Source organism: Elephantulus edwardii, unplaced genomic scaffold (genome assembly GCF_000299155.1).
Source record: "Elephantulus edwardii isolate Elephantulus edwardi_28Jun2011 unplaced genomic scaffold, EleEdw1.0 scaffold00148, whole genome shotgun sequence".
Classification (NCBI taxonomy): Eukaryota; Metazoa; Chordata; class Mammalia; order Macroscelidea; family Macroscelididae; genus Elephantulus; species Elephantulus edwardii.
Window position 1 is genome coordinate 3954940 of NW_006399898.1, and position 21551 is coordinate 3976490.

General features: G+C 49.2%; 1 protein-coding gene across 1 annotated transcript in view; it reads right to left on the bottom strand.

Moving 5' to 3' along the window:
- The window catches only part of ATP6V0A2 (ATPase, H+ transporting, lysosomal V0 subunit a2), a 44860-nt gene that overhangs the window by 20655 nt on the left and 2654 nt on the right, over window positions 1–21551 (bottom strand). The window contains exons 2-6 of the mRNA XM_006894628.1: window positions 14529–14607; window positions 10770–10867; window positions 8019–8156; window positions 7667–7755; window positions 3984–4110 (exon numbers count right to left, since the gene is read on the bottom strand). Coding sequence (XP_006894690.1) covers window positions 3984–4110; window positions 7667–7755; window positions 8019–8156; window positions 10770–10867; window positions 14529–14607 — 531 coding nt within the window. The remainder of the gene's footprint in view (window positions 1–3983; window positions 4111–7666; window positions 7756–8018; window positions 8157–10769; window positions 10868–14528; window positions 14608–21551) is intronic.

The window sequence follows — 21551 nt, forward strand, 5'->3', positions numbered from 1 at the left end:
CATCTGCCCGTGTAAAGACCACAGCCGGGGAGAGTATGGAGCAGAGCTGCTCCGTCACACGGGGTCACGATGAACTGACTAGAGCAACGGACAAGAATCATGACATTTCTGTGTAGACACCGACATCCCTGGTAACTGTGGGAGGTCAGCCCCAAACAGCAGCCCCCCCCACACTACAGACAAGGCCCAGAGCCCACGTGAGGTACACACAGTGGACAGCCCGTCAGATCCAGAACTAGACCAGCCAAGACCCAAGTGCAGAAAGTCTTCACATTTAAAAAGAAAAACACATTTTGTAAATAAACTAGTATAATAATGATTAAAAAATTAAAATGGATGAACCTGAAGACTAAATAAGTAAATAATAAGAACAAGACCCTCCGAGGGGGAAGGCCAAGCCCCCGCGTCACTCTCCAGGTGAGGCCACCACAGGTGAGCGGTGTCCCTTCTCCCTCACCTTCTCGATAGAGAATACACCCGCCTGTGTCCACGGAGCACCTGTATCTCCTTTGCAAAGGGACAAAGTGTCTCAATGGTTATGTACTCACCTGCTGATCAGAAAGTCAGCAGTTCAAAGCTACCGGCTGCTCCCTGGAGAAGGAGGCAGTGATGTTATCTCTGTAAGACTCATTTCTACTGGTCTCCCTCAGTCAATTCCAACACACCGTGGCCCCACGTATAAAGGGTGGAACACTGCTGGGTCCTGCACCCCACACAAACACCAGCCCTGCAAACCCAGGGGCAGTGCTACCCCGTTCTCAAAGTGCTACAGATGGGGTCCATTCGGTAACAGGGAGGGTTTGTGGGGTTCTTTGTAGGGGGACATGAAAGCAGAGGTCATTTATTAGACAAAGTGAAACTACATTCCAGGGAGAGGAACAGGTCTCTCTGGCATGAAAACCGTGGGGCTGCGGTGAGGGCTAGGTTTGGCTTGTTTTCATTTTCTCTGCACTGATGGGGGGCAGGGGGGTTGTATTTTCAGAATATATACACCTGTATACATATAAATATGTATCTATCTCTGTATTTCTTTATGAGTACTTAGTATTCTTTAATAGACCCTGTAAAAATTCCATCCAAGAGCACTTAGAAATTCTACAGGAAAAGAATCTCAAAGCCATCACACTGTACATGAGAGTGACTCACTGGAATACGTGTCTCGCCAGAAGTTTAAATCTCGGTCTTAATCAGTGGCTTTACACAGAGAAGTCGCAATGGGCAGGCTGGACAGGTGGATGGATGCCAGAGCCCCAGACAGCAGGAAACGCCGCAGACACGTGGTTAACTAACAGCTTACCAGATTCGATTTTCCACCATCTGGGGTTTACTCAGGCTACGCTTTACGAAAATCATTTCACAGCCAAACTCCTCTGTTACAGCTAAACTAAGGATAGACGACTTGGAGCCTCAGTTCCTGAGACTAGAGAAAATAAAATCCGACAACTTCTGCCACAATCAAGAAGCTTACGTTCCTTTTCTATCTCAGGCAGACCAGACGCTTCTCATTTCCTTTGCAATGATGGATGTGATGTGTGGTGCTATGAAGTAGAAATACACAGAGTTCAAGAGTCAGCTTCACAGCTGCATCAGAAACCGAGTGGGAGCAAGAGCACCCCCACAGGGGGACCCAGCGCAAGTGTCAGAGGCCAAGGGAACAGGCAGCATTGACGTGAGAGGGGTCAGGTGTCCAGGCAGACGACAGGCACAAGGTGTCAGCTCCCAGTGCAGTGAGACGTGCCTCTGCTCCGGCAGCCCCAGAGTGAACCCAGAGAGAGCTCAGGTGGGCAGAGGGTGAGGTAGAGACAGGTGAAGGGAGTCCACGACACAGGGACAGGTAAGGGGGTGGGAGACACTCTCACTGTCAAAGGAACTACAAATACAGAAAGGGAAAAGCCTCAAATGAATTCGATGATGATGAAATGGAATTGATGTGAGCTCAGTTTTCACCACACACCAAAAACTCAGACTCCAAGCTGTCAAGCTAGGATCAACTCGAAGCTGACCCTTCACTGGGTTTGGCGGCCTGTAAATAGCCCCGGTGACTGCTCATCTTTCTCCCAAGGAACAGCTGGTAGATTTGAAGCACAGAGGGGTGTGGCCTTAGGGTTTACCAGCGCAAGCTCCCAACGGACTACACCATGAGAATGCCCTGTACAGCAAAAGGTACAGAAATAACGGTGTAATAAAGACACAGGTGTGTGTGAATTCACGTATGCGAGTGTGTGCGTGTCCATGCTGGTACGCACACTGTCATACCTTCCCCACAGAATAGCTGGTGGGTTTGAACTGCCAACCTTTCTGTTGGTGCTTATTCACTGTTCCGCCAGTCTCCACTGACAGACACAGAGCTCCTTGGAGAAATGGCTGATTAGAGAGCTGTGCGCAGAAAATTCCGAGAGAAATCCAGAACATACTGTTGTGCAAAAAAAAAAAAAAAGCAAGGAAAAGCTAAAAAAACCCAAAGAAACACGCAGAAAGGATAAAGAATCCAGAAAGAACACGCGCCAGTGGGCTAACACGTGGGAACTGGAGTGTCATAGTAAGTGACGAGAGTCACAAGCCCCTGAAAAAAATCAGAAATGAATTCTTGTCTTTGAAATCTGACAAGGAATGAGATACTGGCGTTTTAAAAGTACTTTCTCCAAAATTCTTACCAAAAAAAATAAAATCCTAATGAGTCATGAGAGAGGTCAAGGTGAGCTCCCGGCCACGGCCAGGCTGCGGTGTGCCCCTCCTGAGAGAAACAGCATCACCCGGATGTTGTGGCCACAGATGCATGACCAGGACCCAGTCACAGAGAAGCCCTGGAAAGTCAGCCTGCGTGGTCTTCTACCAAGACCCTGGTCCACTATACTGAAAACGGTCAAGGGTGTGACGGCCAAGGGGAGGAACCAATCTGTCATGGACTGACATGTGTCACCCAGAAACACGTGTGACTGGGCCAAGATGCTTGATACCATGGGATCATGTTATCACCGTAAATGTCAAGCTCTGATGTTCGTGATGCAGGTTAGAGGGGGCTGTGTAATGTGTACGCACCTTCCACGATGTGATCAATCGATCCTAAGGGAGTGAGGGTGGGATGTGACACCTTCAGGTCACAGCCCTGGTATATGTCAGAGAAGATTCCCCAGAGCAAGGCCTGCAGCACCTTTTATGTCACAAGAAATAATAGGAAAAGAGAAGTGGGCAGAGAAAGGAGAACGTCAAGACGACCTGGAAAGGACAGCCCGCGTGGAGCACGTCCTGTGGACCCGCGTTCCTGGACCGGGAAACTCCCAGCAGCAGGAGATGCAGAGAGAAGGTTTCCCCTGAGCACCAGCGCCCTGCAGATGGACTTGTCTGTCTGTTACAGTCATTCATTTGTGGAATCGGTCACAGCACCAGTAGATGACTATGACAACTAGCTCACAACAGACAACTAACACACAGTCCCAAACGAGGAAAACAAAAGAAACAATGAAACCCAACACGTGAGTCGATGCCTTTGATAAAGAAGACATGGCTGGGCCAAGTGAACAGGATCCGAGGGTCGAGGGTAGTGGTGCTCGTGTGTCAGTGTCCTGATTTGATGGCTGCAAAGTGATAGTGCAAGTGCTCTGGGGCTGTGGCTAAAGCATTTGCCTACTAAAGGTTAGCGGTTAGAACCCACCAGCTGCTCAATGGTGAAAGACGCAGCTGTCAATCAGCTTGTGTGAAGATGTGGTCTTGGACCACCACACACACACACACACACACACACACACACACACGGGCACGTGGGCTCCCTCCTACCGGGTCACTGTGCGTCAGAACTGGTAAGGCAGCAGCAGCTCTGGGTGTTTGGGGGCTCCTGAGATAATCACTGAGAACCACCTTGTTTTGGGAACGGCACATGGGCATATTCCAGAAGGAGGTGGCACCAGGCTAGCTGGGTACTCACAAGCGGCTGCAGAGAGGAAAAGTCTGTGGCCATTTAAAGAGTGACCCGGACATTGACTCACCGTTTCAGGGTCTTCGAGGGGCTCGTCCAGCTCCGCACAGGTCACGATCGTGTACCCTTTGCAGGCTCTCCACAGCATTTTTTCAAATGCTTCCACTTTTCCTTGGTTAATAAGACCAGACACAAATCTGTGAGACAGACAGACAACTGGCAGTCAGCAGAAAGTCCCAGACAATATTCAGAGAATGATGAAGATTGCCATTTCTGACCATAAACGTCCCCACCAACACCTTGGGATATGTGCCAACATCCCTGAAAATGCACAGCTGAGCTTACGGTAAAGGGATATTCTTGGGATCCGTAAGTGAAGGCCGTGCAGTAGTCACGATTCACTGACCTGGGCGGGCACCCTAAGGCCTCAGGGCAGCAGGAGATAACACGTCAGCACGTCAGGTAAGAAGATGGAACAGAATCTCATCTATGGATACTGTTGTGGGTGTTCTCAGGGACCACCGAGTTGGGGTGCAGCAGAACTAAAGCCTGCCTGGCCTGCTCCACCCTCACAACGGCTGCCTCACAACTGTGGCCACTGTGTCACCCCAACTCATGCAGGTGTTCCCTCTTCCCTGACGACCAACATCACTGCTGATGTCAGACAGACCCTGGCGGAGAGCAGAGAATCCAGGAGAAGGACTATTTCTGCAAAGGTATTTGACTCGGTGGATCATAAACTATCGCAAACATTGAAAAGAACAGGAATCTCAGAACACTCAACTGGGCTCATGTGAAACCTACACCTAGACCAGGAGCTGCTGTCTGAACAGAGCAAGGAACACGTCATGGTTTAAGAAGGGAGTGCGTCAGGATTGTATCCTTCCTCTAGACCTACTCAATCCGTATGCTCAGCAAATAATTCATGAAGCTGGATTCTATGAAGATGAATGTAGCATTAGGGTCAGTGGAAGACTCATCAACAATGTGCCTTAGACAGCTCTGCATAGACACAACTTTGCTTCGTCAAAGAGAGGAAACACTGAAATGCAGAAAATCAAGGACTCCAGTCTTTGATACAGAGTACATCTCAACATCAAGCAAACAAAGGTCCTTACCACAGGGCCAACAGAAACGTCATAATAGATGGAGAAAAAATGAAAGCTATCAATCCTTTTATCTTGCTTGGATCTTCAATTAACATCCTTGGTACCAGCAGTCAGGGCATCAGGAGACATACCGGGAAAGTCCACTGTCAGGGACTTCTCCAAAACACTTAAAAGCAATGATGTCAGTCTGAAGACTAAGGTGCAGCGAATTCAAGCCATGGTTTTTTTCCAGTCACCTGCTGTGTATCTAAGAGTCGGACAATGAACAAGGGTGAGAGAATAATTGATGCCTTTCAGCTGTAGTGCCGGAGAAGGGTACTGAACGCTCCACGGACTGCCAAAAGGACAACCAGCTGTGTCTTGGGATAAGAGTGACCAGAAGGCTCCTTACAGACAAAGATCGCGAAGCTTCTTCCTCCAACTGTGGACAAGTTGCTATGAGAGGCTCTTCCCTAAAAAGGGCTATCATGATTGGAAAGGACGGTCACCAAAGGAGAGGAAGACACTCAACCAGACAGACACTGACTGCAGCCATGGCTCAAGTGTGTAAGGCTGTGAGGATGGCACAGGCTAGAACAAGACGCAGGTCTGAGTTTATGCAGGAGCTATGAGTTGTACTTGACTCAAGGCACCTAACAGCACCCCAACAACAACTTTAGCAAGCATGCTGTCCTTGTCCAGGAACTGGCCCCACTTAATAGCATGTCCAGAGAAAGGCAGACACACTCACCATCCTCGTCCTAGCGGGCGTTGTGTGTGTGCTTCCTCTGACATGCCTGCCTTCAGACAGTCCAGGGCACAGCCCACAGTCTCCACCACACATCACTCGAACCCATCAGCCCCTCCCAGGTTCTCTTTACTCCTTGACCAACTTGCACAAGCACGTTGAAACATCACAGTCTGGTCAGGCGAGCCACACTTCAGTCCTCAAGGCAGCATCTTTGCTTCGAAAGAGTTAGTGAGATTTTTCGTAGCAGACCTGCCCGATGCAGTATGACCTTTGATCTCCATCAATGCTGCTTCCGTGGGCTTGACTGCAGGCTCAAATAAAAGGAAATCCTTGACAATTACAACCTTGGGTGTTTTTTTTTTAAATTTTACTTTATTTCATTATTTTTTTTGTGTGTAGCGTCAAATCATATCTGACTGGTACAGGAGGAGATTGTTCCTCCTTCTCCAGCAGAGCATCTGGTGGATTCAAACCATGTATCTCTGAGATTGCAGTTGCAGCTTCTTGCCACTAGGCCACCAGAGCTCGCCGACAATTACAACCTTGTTGATCAGGACGTCGGTCAGTGATTCAGCTGTGAAGCTTCTGTTTCCTTTACGTTGAGATGTAACCTAGACTGAAGGCCGCAGTCCTTGAGTTTCACCAGTAAGTGTTTCAAGTCCCCTTCCCTTTCCGCAAGCAGGGTCGTATCATTTGCATATTGTTAATGAGCCTTCCACCACTTATGATGCTTTGTTCTTCTTTTTTAAAAAAAAAAGTTTTATTATTTTGTGTATGTAACGTCAAATCAGATCTGACTGGTCCAGGAGACTGTCCCTCCTTCTCCAGCAGAGCATCTGGTGGATTCAAACCACGTACGTCTGGAATTGTAGTGCAGCTTCTTGTCATGAGGCCACCAGAGCTCCCTGATGCTTTGTTCTTCTTTATAGATAGCCCAGCTTCTCGGATTACGTCCCCAGCATGTAGATTAAGTATGGTGAAAGGGTGGAACCCAGAAATGGGAGGACTCGGAAAAAACTCAACCATCCGCCTTGCTCAGAATCCTGTAACAGGGAGCTCCAGCGGCAGGGCCAGGGGGCGGTGCCTGCTAACCCCAAGGCCAGGCCCCACTGGTGGTCCGCCTCCATCGGCAGCTCCCCGGGTCAAAGACAGGCAATCCCTTCCAGAGCAGCCTCCAAAACCCAACAGAGGGTCCTCATGAGTTGATTCCAACTCACTGGTGACAGCGAAGAAAGGACAGGTGCCCTAAGCTCATGCATCTGTCTGCGTTCTGGACGAAGGGAAAGTCGTCTTGGAGAATTCACATCACAAGCAAGAACGCGCTCAGGCTTCTGGCTGAAATGAACACTAGCACCAGTGTCAAAGGACACACACAGACACAAACCAAGAGAGCATCCAAGCTGACAGGTGAGTGTAAAACGATTCTCTCATAAGGAATTATGTCCTCCAACTCAACACCACTGATTCCCACAGACAGAGCAAAGAGGAGCGGAGGTTCATTCAACTCACAAAGAACAAATCACACAAGGAAGCCAGTTCTCATGAGGTCAGGGAAGTGGAATCAAGGGGCATCAGGCAGTGCCCCCCTGAAGGTCTGAGTAGTGAAGTCATTAAAGTGACTCAGGGAGCGCCCGTGTCCCCACCCTTAGGACCAGGCCGGGCGCCTCCGTGTGGACAGCTTCTGCTCAGAGGACTAGCACTGGAGGGCACAGGAGCTGCTTCGTCCAGGCCACTGGCCCCGTCACATCGAGTCAGAGTCAGCACAGCTGAGAAATTCAATATGACAAGACAGGAGCGCAGTGTTCGCTGCAGTAAGTCTCTGCTTTCTTTCCTTCAATCCCAGGCTGAAGATGGGACTCATTCACCCCTCGGGAGCCACTGTCCCTTCCAAGTGGAGCAGTGTCGCCCACTCACCCCAGCTTTGCTCCAAGCCTCTGCATGCAGCTGTAGTCCAGCAGAGAATCGTTCTCCAGGGCAGGGAATTCTTCACATGTGGGTTCAAACTGCAGAGAGACAAGCCAAGGGAACCTCTTCAGAGTGACACTTGCCTCTCTCACGTCCCCAGCCAAGTTTCCAGGGCAGCAGCCAACGCCCCACAGTCACGTAGACATGGACCTCAGCTCTGCTCCCTGGAAAGCCAGCTTCCCACCCTCACCTGTCGGCCCCTCCACCTGGAGGGATGAAAACGTGACGTGAACCACTCAACATCTGGGGAGGAAAGAACCCTGGGGAAGACAGGGCTGTGCTCACGCCCGCGGCCCAGTACCTCGACGCTGCGCCGGACGAAGGTCTTGGTCACCCTCAGCATGTGGGTGTATTCAATCAGTTCCAGCAAGTTCTTCTTTAGCTTCTCCTTGTTCTTCGTCACTTCTCTCAGCTCCACTTCAAGTTTCTGCAACTGTTCCTACGACACAAGACAGAGGATGTAGGAGTGCTCTGCTCCCGGTAATTTTCATAACCTCTGGCTGACACGCTACGTCCCAGGTGCTCTTAGACAGCCACGGTCTGATGTTAGTTTGATAAGGAGTAAAAAGGATGTCAACATTTTCAAGGCTCCTCGCTCACCCCCACCATCAACCGTGACTACTCACAGCGACTCCACGGGGCCGGGCGGGGGGCTCTCGAGGCTTCCACGGCTGGATGTGCTTTGTTACTGCTGAGGATGGACACGGAGACTCAAGAGCTTCCGCACGTGCCGTTCTCTCCTTTCCTGAACTATTCTTCCCTATCAGCAAACTCACTGCCTGCTGCCTCTTTAGTCTTTCTGCTGCCCTTAAGGGGCACCTTAATGCCACAAAGATGGACCTTTAAAGAGTTCAATGCTCACAGCAGACCCTCCTCACTGGCCAAGCTATGAGGCTGTAAGGTTCTAGAATTGGACAGCCCACCGATGTCCCGCAGAGAAGCCTCTCGCTGAGTGGCCAGGGGCTTCAACTACTGCACCACCGTGCTCCCTCTGCCATGTACTAACTCACACACGTCTTGGTGATCTGGAGGTTGGAAAACTCAGCTGCTCACCAGAAAGTGGGCCAGGTGAAGCCAGCAGGCAGGCCACAGGGCAGGGGAGGGACAGGGCAGTCCACTCTCACGGCGATTCTTCATTGTGGAGACGCCGTGGGCAGGCCGGCCCTACACCACAGGGTCGCTGAGGCAGAAGGGACTGGATGACAGCGAGTTGTTTCCCGTTACCCCAGGGAGTCCCTAAGCTCGTCCCTAAGTCACACCAGCACTCGGGCGCTGTGATGACAGAAGGGCTTAGCACTTCTTCGGTTTTCCTCCATCTGGATACCTTTCCCTCTTAAATCTGCACATGTTTGTGTCTCATAAACTAACAGCCGCTAATTGTGTCTGAGTCAATTCACAGTGGACCCTCCAGTGAGTGCCCAAGGCTATAAACCGCATGGGGAGAGACCACCATCTTTTATCATGAAGCCCCTGGGGGTTCAAACTGCCAGAGACGTGTCCCGTTCAAGTCAGCAGCACAAGGCCCTACCTGCCAGGCCTCGAGAGCACCTTCCTTTTACCACAACATGGAAACATCTTAGCTCAACTCTTCCATCAGGTACGTTCTATTTTCCTGTGCTCTAGTGCAAGTGTGCATGCGTTTTCATTTACACAATTAACCGGCGTAAAAGGCCTCCAGACATCGTTGACACTGCTGGTGGTGGGAACTGTGGAAAAAGATGACCACGCACAGTGGCTCAGCGAGAAAGTGGCCTCCGGTCCACGACCCCATAACCTGCACTGGCAACTGGGAGCTGGACGCTGTATCGGAGAATGGCAGGACGGCACCTTCTCACCACAGTAACTACTTAACTGAAATAGTAAGTTTAAAAAAAGAAGGAAAAGAAAGAACTTTTTGTGTGATGGCAGTGGCCAAAATAATGCATCTGATCCTGTCAACGCCTGTCCCTTGTTACAAGCTTTCTGGAGGCAGAGGGCAAAATCTTGAAAGCCAATCTTTATTAACCGGTTGCATACGAAGCACACAAACAATATTTAAGCACTGAAACAACAGACAAAGGGATTTGGCAAACAAATCAGCGTGTCAGTAAAGACCCATGCTCACACAGTCACTACACACCACATTCATTCTCTGTGCTATCTTACAAAACCATCACAAGTCATTGTGTCCTTATAATTATCTCAGAAGCAGCCCATCAAACAGGCCACAGCAGATGGCTTCCTTCTACTGCCCTGACTGTCAAGCCCCTCGAGGGCCTGGAGACCGACAGTGCTCCATGCCAGTAATCCGCGTGTTCAATGGCCTCCTGCTGGACAGAGCAGCCTTTGAACTCGGCAGTCATTGTTTCTGAGAAGATAAAGTGCGCAGTCAGTTTCCCAGAGTGAAGAGCTCTAAAACCATCCCCTCTGGAATGTCCATGGGGAACTCGGGGGCGGATGCCAGCAGCATGAGCAACTGTGATCTCAGGGGAAGGACGCTGTTGCCCCAGGGAATGAGTCCCTGAACTTGGGGTGCAGGAACTCTGTCTGACACGTGCTTCTAGTGCTTCTACCCACCTGTCATCTTCTAACTAGGCCTCCTGCATGCAGTCCATCCGCCTCACAGTGACCCGGAGAACAGGGCAGAGCCGGCCCACGCGGTTCCTAAAGCCACAGCCTACCTCGTTCTGGCTGGAGGCCTAGTGCTTGACCACGGCGCCCCAGACGCCTGACTTCAATCTCGCTCCTGGGAATTCCAGGGCGGGCAGGCTGAAGCGAACCCGGGAGGAATGTGAAGGGCGTGCTTCCACGCCTGTGAACCTGAGCTGGTGACCTAATGCCAGCTGTCCTGTGTCAACACCATCTGGGAAGGAAGGCTCTGTCCAAGCCCATCACCGAGAGTGCGGCCTGGGGGCGGCGCAGACCTCCTCCTCTAACCTGCAGCCCACACTTCTGAGACAGCTGGAGACCACAGGACCACTGACACAGAGTGACCAGGCCCTGACGCCAGGGCCGGAAGCTGTGGACGCATCACTGACTCAGGGCCAGAAGCTGCTCCTCCCAGGACCCTTACCTGCATTTCTAACACCTGCTTCAGAGGCGGCGCGGCCGGGCTGGTCTCTCCTTCGGGAAGGGGAATGTCGGCTTTGTTAATCTCTTGCACTAAATATGCTGAGAAAAGAAAAAAAAACAGACTCAAGCTCCATTCAGAAACAGAATACAGCAAATTTCTATGAGGACGTCTTAGAAGATCCCATGAAAATCCCAGCTGTTCCAGTGACTGCCAGGTCTCCTTCCTAACCTCGCTTCCAAGGGTGAGAAGGGGAACACTAGTTAGACGGCCACGCAGGGGCAAGTAAACCGTCGTCGGATAAACACTTTCTCAAATTCCCCGGACTCCCTTCCCATCTAAAGGCCAGTTCATCTAACAGGAACCCACCACACGAGATCAAAGGGGCAGCAGTTGCCCAGGGACGCAGCTCAGAAGGCAGGAAGCCAGGGGAAGGCAGGATGGATGGGCCCAGGACACAGAGAGGAAGTGTGAAGAGGCAGCTAAGTGCAGGGAGGTGACCAGTGTCAACAAACAACTCGTGTAGGAGCTGTTCGGGGAAAACCACTCAGTAATGGCCGAAACCACAACAGAAAAGGTTTAAACATAATTGAGACAAAAACTAAAACCCCAGTGAAAGATCTCTGGCGCCTTGCTACCCAGGGCTGCCAGATAAATAGGTGACTTACAGGGCTGCTCGAGAATAGTGGGACCCCAGCCCCAGCACAGCCCTCAGTCATCCTGCAAGCAGGGGACTGAACCCACCCGTGTCAACGTTCAGCCACCCTACAGAGACCAGCACCAGCAGCAGGCCCTCACTCGCTAGCTGGCCTGCATGCGATTATAGGGACAGCGCTGATTCACGAAGAGGCAGGAAAGAAAGAGGACTAGAAATGGGAACCCCTGAGAGGACCTGGGGAGACGCTGTTACATGGAGGGGGCTGCACAAAACCTGCACACAAACCACTGCATAGAAAATGCGTTTCCTCTGCAGCCGAGATGTAGCGGAGACCACTGAAGCATGTCCTCCAGAACTGTGGTGCCCGGCCCCTCCAGCTGTGGATGCGGCCAGCTGGGAACAGAGAATGAGCCACAGCCGGAGAGGCTGCTCCTGACCCTGCCTCCTCAGAGACAGGGAGAAGCAGATGCCAGAAACAGAAGCAGCTGCTATCCGAGGATTTGGGAGCCAATGAATCTTCAGGTCCTGAACACCAAGGACTGCTGGGGACTAGATGCTGAGACAAAGGCCTCCCTTCGCCCTGTACCCTCAACTCAGAGGACACGAGACTGAACAGGACTCCCTTCTATTGTACCCCAGGTCCTGTAAGGTGGAGCTGAACTGACAGCACCTAATGACAGCAACAAAAAATTCAGGAGGAAAAAAAAAAATTGTGAGTAGCTATCTAAGGTACAACGATTGGTCTCATCTGAAACAACGTGAGAAAGATGCACAGGAACACGTAAGCCAAAGGTCAAACAGTCCATAGGAAGGCGGCCTCCATGGCTCTGGTACCAGCAGAACCAGATGGTGCCTGGCCACTGCTTTCACCACTGAAAAGGGATCACAGCAGAAGGTCCTTGCTCAAGTGTAAGGAAAATGTGTAACAAAGCTTAAAATCACATAAAAGATCCCGCTTACGGGGCCCCTGGAGAACAGTGGGACCTAGTCACCCTGCAAGGTGGCAGGGAACTGAACTACCCTCTCTGGTTCAACTTCCGGCCACACTAAAGAGACCCTACCTCCCACCATGACCACGCAGGCACATGCCCGTCAGCTGACCCACCCCTAATGTGTACTGACGTCTGCTATCCTTTAAAGGTTTCGATCCCAGTACACAGCATGTCCACTGAAAGGATGAGAAAGCAGAGGCACGCACTAGACACCCACTGACTACTGACACTGAGTCTCAGGGACTCGCAGGACAGAGAACGGCCCCACCGGGCGTCCCGGGCCGGAACGGGGCCGTAAGCAGACTGCCACGTCTCTCTCCCGTGGAGTGGCCGCTGAGTTCAAACTGCTCACCTTTCCACGGGCAGTCTAACACTTCCTTAATCCACTAGGGCTCCTTCTCATGCTCCAAATTCTCACCAATGACTAAAAGTACACGAACAGGAGAAGGAATCGACTTCCAAAGCTGCTGCTGCTGCCGCTATGTAGCACTGAGTGAAGTGACTCACCGCGGCCCCTCCAGCGGGTTCCCAGGGGCAGCTGCTAGCACAGGAGGAGACTGCCAGCCTTCTCCCTGGGGCAGCTGGTGAGTCGAACCCCTTGTCTGTGTTGGCAGCCCAACTCCTTACCGCTAGGCCTTTTATACCCCAGTATTAAATATCTCCAATTAAAAAGAAAAAACTAGGCTATTGTATTTTGGAAACTAACTAAATAATAAATCCCTGATTAAAGCCCATAAAATCCACAGTAACAATTTGCATTTATTCCACATGGGAGCAATTGCTCCAAATCCATTTCCTTCCACTTCTCCTTCCCTGTTTTTCTGGCTACCCTTCTGAAAGCACAGTTGATGATCCTTTTTACCCCCGTTTCAAATCTCAAGGCTTGATGCTAACAGAAAAGCTGTTAAAGACAGGACACTCATTTACCACATTCACAAATGAAGCTCTTAAAAAGGGAAATTATTACCTTACATGACCAAAGGGCAGTGCCTGTCCAGGGGCAGAGCTCAGAGGACAGGGGGCAGGGGGAGGAGGACAGCAGAGTTAACAGGAAAGAGATTCCCAGAAGGAAGCGAGTTACACTGCGAGTGTTCTCATTCCCATCACCGAGCACAAGGCCTCCCTTGGCCGTTAGACGGTAAGTACTCTCTTCACACGTAACTCACACGGTTTTTAAGATGGAATAAACTACAGGAAACTGGTTAATTAAGTCATGTCCCACTAATACAATTCCAGAGAGTTGGAGCCGACTCCTAACTGACCCTCCTGCGGGTTCAGAGGTCGTAATCATGTGCGAGGAGACTATCCCTCTCTCTAGTGCAGCTGGTGGATTTGAACCACCGAGGCACCAGCTTCCTACAGCCTGTGGAGCTCCCAAATATTCTGCCACCTTTTCAAAGAAAGCGTTTCATAACAGGTAAACATAATGTGTTCTTCACGTGAAGAACAGGGCTGATGGCAAATCCACAGTCCCTGCCAGGCGGACGGCATTCCCTCCAGAGGCGAAGGCGGGCGCCCTGGGAGGTGTTTCAGGTCCGATTCGAGATGACAACAGGAAAGCCAATGCAAAAGAGGGAGTCACGCAGAGCTGCAGGTTTCCCAGGACACACGAAAGTCGTGCTGGCACTGAAAGTGTGCAGGGAAACTGTGAAAAGGCTCAAAGCATAAGAATGGCCTAAAGGGGACAGACAGACAGGAGGCGAGTGCACTGGGAACAATGCCAGCAGAACTTCTGGACTCGGGAGTGCCACAGGCCCTCTACTTGTAAAACATGTCACCTCTGCCGAGTGCCGTAACACAGAGTACAGTACGAGGATGCCCGCAGTCAGGCTCAGGGCACAGAGCAGAGAGGAGCACCCACAAACTGTGAGACCCCTGAGTCGTCAGGGCACAGAGCTGAGAACAGTTACCCACAAACGGTGAGACCCCTGAGTCGTCAGGGCACAGAGCTGAGAACAGTTACCCACTAACAGTGATGACCCCCGAGTCCTCAGAAGGTGGTATCTCTGTTCTCCTTTCTACTTATCCACTTTTCCCTTTCACTTCCCTCTAAAGTAAACAAATTTTATGGATGTGAAAACTATTATGTTTCCAAATGAAAACCAAGCTCACCCAGTATTCTCTCCAGTTCCTCGCACCTCTTCATTTCACCAACGAACTTCCTCTGGAAGGAACTGACGCTCTGGTTCAGCTGGGAAGGAAGGAAGGAAGGAGAAAGGGTGTTAAATGAGATCTTGTCATGACCGTGATCTTTAAAACGAAATCCATTTTCAAAATCAAATTTAAAAAAAGCCAACACTGGCGAAACCCAAGGAAAACGCTCTCTTATACACAGCAGGATGGGACAGTAATCATCTTTTCAGGTGAGCTATTTGGCAACAGTTATTAATATATTAAGAACTCAGAAATATTCAGCCATTTTTGGTGAAGAAATTTATCCCACGGAAAAAACTAGATAGATTTGAAATGTATCTAGAATATCGGCAAGGAGTCCAGGCAATGTTCCCCCAGGAGCAGGGGAAAAAAGGAACTCAAACCTCCAAAGAAAGAAAACTGGCTAAAAAATGACGTCTGTACAGTGAGATGTGTTGACTCGCTTGTGAGGTGCGTGGAATAAACCAAGACTCTCAGTGACCCTGTGATCAGGACAGGCTGAAACTTGCCCCATTCCAACCCCTAACCCTGCGGCCTCCCCATCCCACCCCCAACCTCCACCACCTCCCCATCCCACCCCCTCACCATGTGACCGCCCCATCCTCCACTACCTCACCATCACTCCCTATCCAGCCTCCCCACCCCGCCAAGCTCAAGTCCATGGCTGCAGTCACAGAGTGGCTCCCACTGAGGCTTCCTCTCTTTGGCTGACCCAGTTCTTCTACACATCACCGAGATGGGCTCTACCTTGAGAAGGCATCTCGTTGCGAGTGGCATCAGCGTGCCTTCCAACCTGAGGGCCTACTCTTCTGACACTGGAGTCAACAACATTCTGCTATTCAGAGCTTTCAAGCTCAGCTCACTGGCAGGAGTAGGAAATGACACAGGAGATGACCCTTCAGGTTTGCACAAAGTGGCCGGAGGACTTGAACCGCCAGAGACGGTGCCTCTGGGCTAAGAGTGCAACTTCCTGCAGACCGGGCCATCAGAGTTCTCAGGCGCCCACTGTTGCAGGCGTGGGCAGCCAGTCCGGCTTTCTGGTCTGCCTTAGCTCAGAAGCGCTCCCAGAACCCCTCGCCACGATACCACGCTGGTATGTGAACACTTATAGGACATCAAAGCAACACGCGAGCACAACAGCACTGCCGACTGACACAGGAGGCCTCAGGCAGCGAGAACGAATGCACAACCACACAGAGGAGCCACAGGGGCCAGGCTGCACACAGTTCCCTGCCGTGAGGCGTCCAGGAAACGGAGCTTTGTAGGAAGAGCCTCTACACGGTGGAACGACACAATGAGGTGACAATGGACTTGAGCACATCAGAAATGGGAAGGTTGATGCAGGGGGCGAGTCTGTGGGGTCGCTATGAATCGTGGTCGTCTCCGGGGCACCTAACAACAACAGCACAACAAAAAGTAGTCTGAGAATAAGCATGGGAACTGGGGATGGAGGAGGCATCTAACAGGGGTGACAGAAACATTCCAGAACTGGGTTATGATAACTGCAGCACCATTTGGAAATGCTCAAATTCGGTCCACTGTACAACTTTAAATGAGTAAGTTTTAGGAAGTCAAAAAACATATTGCGATGGAAAAGTCTGCTGTTAGGGACCTCTCCAGGGTACTGAAGAGCAATGGTGTCACTCTGGAGACTAAGGTGCATCTGATACAGGCTATGGTCTTTGCAATCACTTGCTATGTGTCAGAGAGTTGGACAATGACTAGGGAGGATAGAAGAAGACTTGATGCCTTTGAGCTGTGGTGCTGGAGAAGAGTATTGAATGTACCATGGACTGCTAGAACAGGTTCATCCTGGAGAGGGTTAAACCAGGCTGCTCCTTGGAGGCAAGGATTCTGGGGCTTCACCTGACATACTTTGGACATGCTGTAAGAAGGGACAGGTCCTTGGAGAGGGACATCATGCTTGGGAGGGTGGAGGGACAGCGCAGGAGGGGAAGACCCTCTATGAGGTGGACTGATTCAGTGACTGGGGTAATCGGGATGAGTGTGTCAGAGGCAGTGCAACTGGCACAGGATAGAGCAGGGTTTAGGGCTGTTGTACATAGGGTCACTATGAGTCGCAAGCAACTCGACGGCACATAACAACAACAACAAAGTTGAATAAAATTTGTGGTTCTGTTGTACAAATAAACACTATACAATTATTTTAAAAATATGCTTAAATGGCTAGATATTTGAGTAGATTATAAATACTAGTAACATGTTTAGGTATGGAAATAATACTGGGGTTGTGTTGTTTAATCTACCTTTGCAAGGGGTGCTGGAGAGCAGGTGAATCAAATGTGGGCCTGGTAAGGCAGCGGTAGGAACCCTCCAGGCCCATGAAGGAGGGAGACGAGGCAGTCCACTCTGTAGAGAGTTACAGCCTCGAAACACCAGCCGCAGTTCTAACCTGAGTTACGGGGTCACTGGGAGTCGGAATCAACCCAATGGCAGTGGGTCTGATTATCTTGTAGTGATGTTGAACATTTTCAAATAATATTCCATATCTGGAATTCAGGAGCTCCATATCTAGAGCTCTGGTGGCCTAGTAGTAAAGAGTTGTGCTGCCAACCCAAAGGCATGCAGTTCGAATCCCCTAGCTAGCTTCCCCACAGGACAAAGATGGGCAGTCTCTTCCTGTGTGAGCCACAGCCTCTGAAAACCCACCGAAAGTTAAACAAAGAGTTGGTTCCAACTTGACGGCACATAACAACATCTGGAATTTGCTTCAAAATAATCCGGAGTGGGAGAGAAGAAGGAGGGTGAGGGAGTGGGACAAGGGGACCCTGAGTTAAGTTAGAAGTACATGGGGGTTCACTCTAACTCTTTTTTCCTTTTTTTTTTTCCTAAACAGCACAGTTGCTGTTAGCACACGGCACTGGTTTTGGTTTGGTTTGGTTTTTCTTGTTGTGTACCACTGAATCGGATCTGACTGGCACAGGAGGAGATTGCCCCTCCTTCCCCAGCGGAGCATCTAGTGTGTTCAAACCACACACCTTCCGGACTGCAGAGTTTCATCTTGCCACTAGGCCACCAGAGCTCCCTTCACTGTAATTCTTTATGATGCAAAACTTAAAATGTCTTCAAAGTACTAAAAAAGAATATTTAACAAAATCAGGAAATGAGTCAATGCGTAACATGAAAAAGCAGATTTCACACTTTCAGCATGAGTCCAAGGCTCTAAAAACGTATATGCACTTTATAATATTATTACCTGATTGACAGTCACCAGGAGTTCAAGTGTTTCATTCTAAACTGTGGGACAGTGCCTTTCATATAGCTGCCTTTCCACTGTTCCACACTGAACACAAAGCCCGATTACAATTTGTCTCTAAAATACCAAGAATCATTCATGCTGAAAGGCATGCGGGACAAGAGTCCAGCATTTGTAGCGGGCACTCCCAAAAAGCAGTTGGGCAGCACCAGTTGGGAAACTGCTAGATAAGCGGACACATCGACCTCCAGGATTCTTTTACAGCCTTTGAACAGGCATTTGAAAGAACTCTCCAGAAGACAGCTGAAGACTCAATTTCACTTCTGCTGCCACACTCTCATTAATTTCTGGCAATCACTTTACCACTTCCAAGTTCCAAATGAGTCAAATATGCTATTTCTGGAGACCTGTGAAATGGTGTATTAGTAAATGCTGTCTGTGGGACACCACTTCTCAGTTGAAAAAGGTTTTCTTCCATTATCAAACACTAGCTAACTTGGACGTTATAGTTATATGTATTATTTATTAGAGCAAAAGCTTTTAAAAAGGCACTTTGCTGTAGCAACAATGCCAGTGTGACTACACTTGCCACACGACACCATTATCACCCTCCACACACACCCACTCCTCTTTATTGACATTCTTAGATTCTGAAGGCCTGGTCATTCCATTAAAATCAGCATTATGTGATTGCGGAAGATAACCATTATCAGATGACAGAAGATAACCACATCAGGAGTAACAGGTATTACTTGACTGCAAAAGACAGCAAGCCCCTGATCCAGGAGGGTTGTCATGGTGACTACAGCAGTGGCTTGAGATGTGTCAGAGACTGAGGATGGCCCGGGATAGGCCAGGATTCAGATCAGCTGTTCACAGGGTCGCATAAGTCGTACTCGACTTGACAGCACCTGACAACAGCAGCATTATGTAACTGACATGGCCAAGAACCAGGGTGCAGCCAAGATGATGCGTAACTTCAACCATCCCTTCCAGTGACAAGCTCACCTTGTCCCTCCGTGTTAAGGCATTGAACAGCTGGACAGGAGGCTTCTTATTACTGTCACAGACCCAACACGTCAGATTACCAAGACAAGCGACAAATGAGGGGTAGGGGTTACGGGCACTTGCCCTTCTGTCGCATGATTTCCTCTAGAAGTTTTGGGTTTCTTCTCTCTCAGGAGGCAATAAACAAGCACAAGGGCTCCAGCCCAGCAGGCTGACTCCAACCTGAGGCCCTTCTGGAGGGTTTGCAAGGCGGTAACTGGCCACGGGAGGACACTGCCCACTTGAGCTCCCCAAAGGAGCAGCTCGTGGATTTTAACTGCTGTCCTTTCGCTTAGTGTTGCATACTTAATGCACTACGCCACCACACTCCACTTTCAGGAGGAAAAGTGACCCTGATGTAAAGTGAGTGAAGATTTACAGATCATTGGTTTTCCAATCATTCATAGACATTTTGTTTTACAGCATTAATTGGCACTGATTAATGAACAATGTCTATCTGTGCTTCATTGACTATGCAAAGGCTTTTGACTGTGTGGATCACAACAAGCTATGACTGACTCTGAGAAGAATGGGAATCCCAGAACATTTGATTGTGCTAATGAGAAACCTATACTTGGACTAAGGGGCAGTCATCAGAACAGAGCAGGGAGACACTGGATGGTTCAAAATCAAGAAAGGGGTCCGTCAGGGATGTATTTTGTCTCTATACCTTTTCAATCTGTATGCAGAACAGATCATCCGAGATGCTGGGCTGTACAGAGAGGAATGTGGCATCAGGATTTGTGGAAGAATCATTAACCACCTGCGTTATGCGGATGACACAACCCTGCTCGCTGAAACTGAGGAAGACCTGAAGCGCTTGCTGCAGAAGGTCAAGGACTACAGCCTCCTACTATATGGACTGAAGCTCAACATCAAGAAAACAAAGATTAAAAAAAAAAGAAAACAAAGATTCTCACCACTGGGCCAATTGGTAGCATCAGTATGGAGGGTGAAGAGATTGAGATAGTTAAGTTTTAGTTTACTTGGTTCCACAGTCAACACTTTTGATAACAGCAACCAGAAAATCAAGCGACGAATTGCATTGGGAAAGACAGCTGTGAGGGACCTCTCAAGAGTACTGAAGAGCAATGACATCAGGCTGGAGACTAAGGTGCGCCTGATCTGGGCCATAGTCTTCGCAATTACATGCTATGCATCAGAGAGTTGGACAGTGATTAGGGATGACAGAGAATTGATGCCTTTGAGCTGTGGTGCTGGAGAAGAGTATTGACTATACCATGGACTGCTAGGAGAACAAATAGGTTTGTCCTAGAGAGGGTGAAGCTGGAATGCTCCTTGGAGTCAAGGATTCTGAAGCTTCGTCTGACATACTTTGGGCATGTTACAAGGAGGGACTGGTCCTTGGAGAGGGACATCATGTTTGGGAGAGTGGAGGGGCGATGAAGGAGAGGAAGACCTTTGATGAGATGGATCGATTCTGTGACTGGAGTGGTGGGAATGAGTGCGTTTGAGATGGCTAGGTTGGCACAGGATAGAACAGCATTTAGGGCTCTTGTACATAGAGTCGCTATGAGTCGCAAGCGACTCGATGGCACATAACAACACCACAATAATGGAATTACAATGTCTAATCAAGCCCTAATCATGTATTGCCTTTCCCTTTGCCAACTAATCTATTACTTTTTACTTCCCTCTCTCCCCCTTCCAGGGATCTGTTAAGCCTCCAAGATCACTAATGTCTATGTGGGTAAACCTTCCCATAGCTTTTATAAAATACAATTTCAGTGCTGATTTCATTTGAAGACCAGCATTCAACCTGGGATAACCAGCAGAGGACACAGATGTTGCTTTTACTGTCAGAAGCATTCACTTCACCCGCTAGAAGCTAAAATTCATCCAAATTTTGGTGAAATTCATCCTTAGATTACAGACTGTTATAAAAGTGAGACAGATTTTCCCTTCATTGAACCCTAGTGGTTACAATGACCTTTCTTTTCTAGGTTCTCTCAAGAACACTATCGAAAAGGGGGAGAAGTGACCAGCTCTGACAAGCAGGAAAGCTGGCATCCCAGCAACAATAGCAAAGTTCAACAGAGCAGCAAACAATAAATGCTGGCGAGGCTGTAGAGAGATTGGAATCCTTATTCACTGCTGGTGGAAGTATAAAATGGTACAACCACTGTGGAAGGCGGTTTTGTGCTTTCTCAAAAAGTAGGAAATAGAAATGTCATTCAATTCAGCAATTCCTCTACTGGGAATATACCCTAAAGACACCAGAACCACCATCCAAACAGGTATATACACAACCATGTTTACTGCTGTGTTATTTACAATAGCAAAGAGATAGAAGCAACCCAAGTTCACGTCAACAAATGAGTGAATGGATAGAAAAACTATGGTATCTTCATACAATGGAATGCTATGTAACACTGGAAAACAAGGAACTTGTAAAATATTACACAACATGGGTGACCCTGGAGGACATTATCCTGAGTGAAGTATCTCAGTCACTAAAGGATAAATACTGCATAGCACCACTATTATAAAGCAGGTCTGACATGGGGGATTGGAAGGAGAACTGAATAAGAATAGACAGATAACATAAATTGCACTGGAACAGATGAAAGAAAGAACTGTTTAAAAGGAATATATGATTAGGCATTACATGTATGACAACAGCTAAAAATAAGAAGTACATAGCAAATAGGAATTGGGGGAGGAGGTATTTGTGCAACAATAAATGAATGAAAATC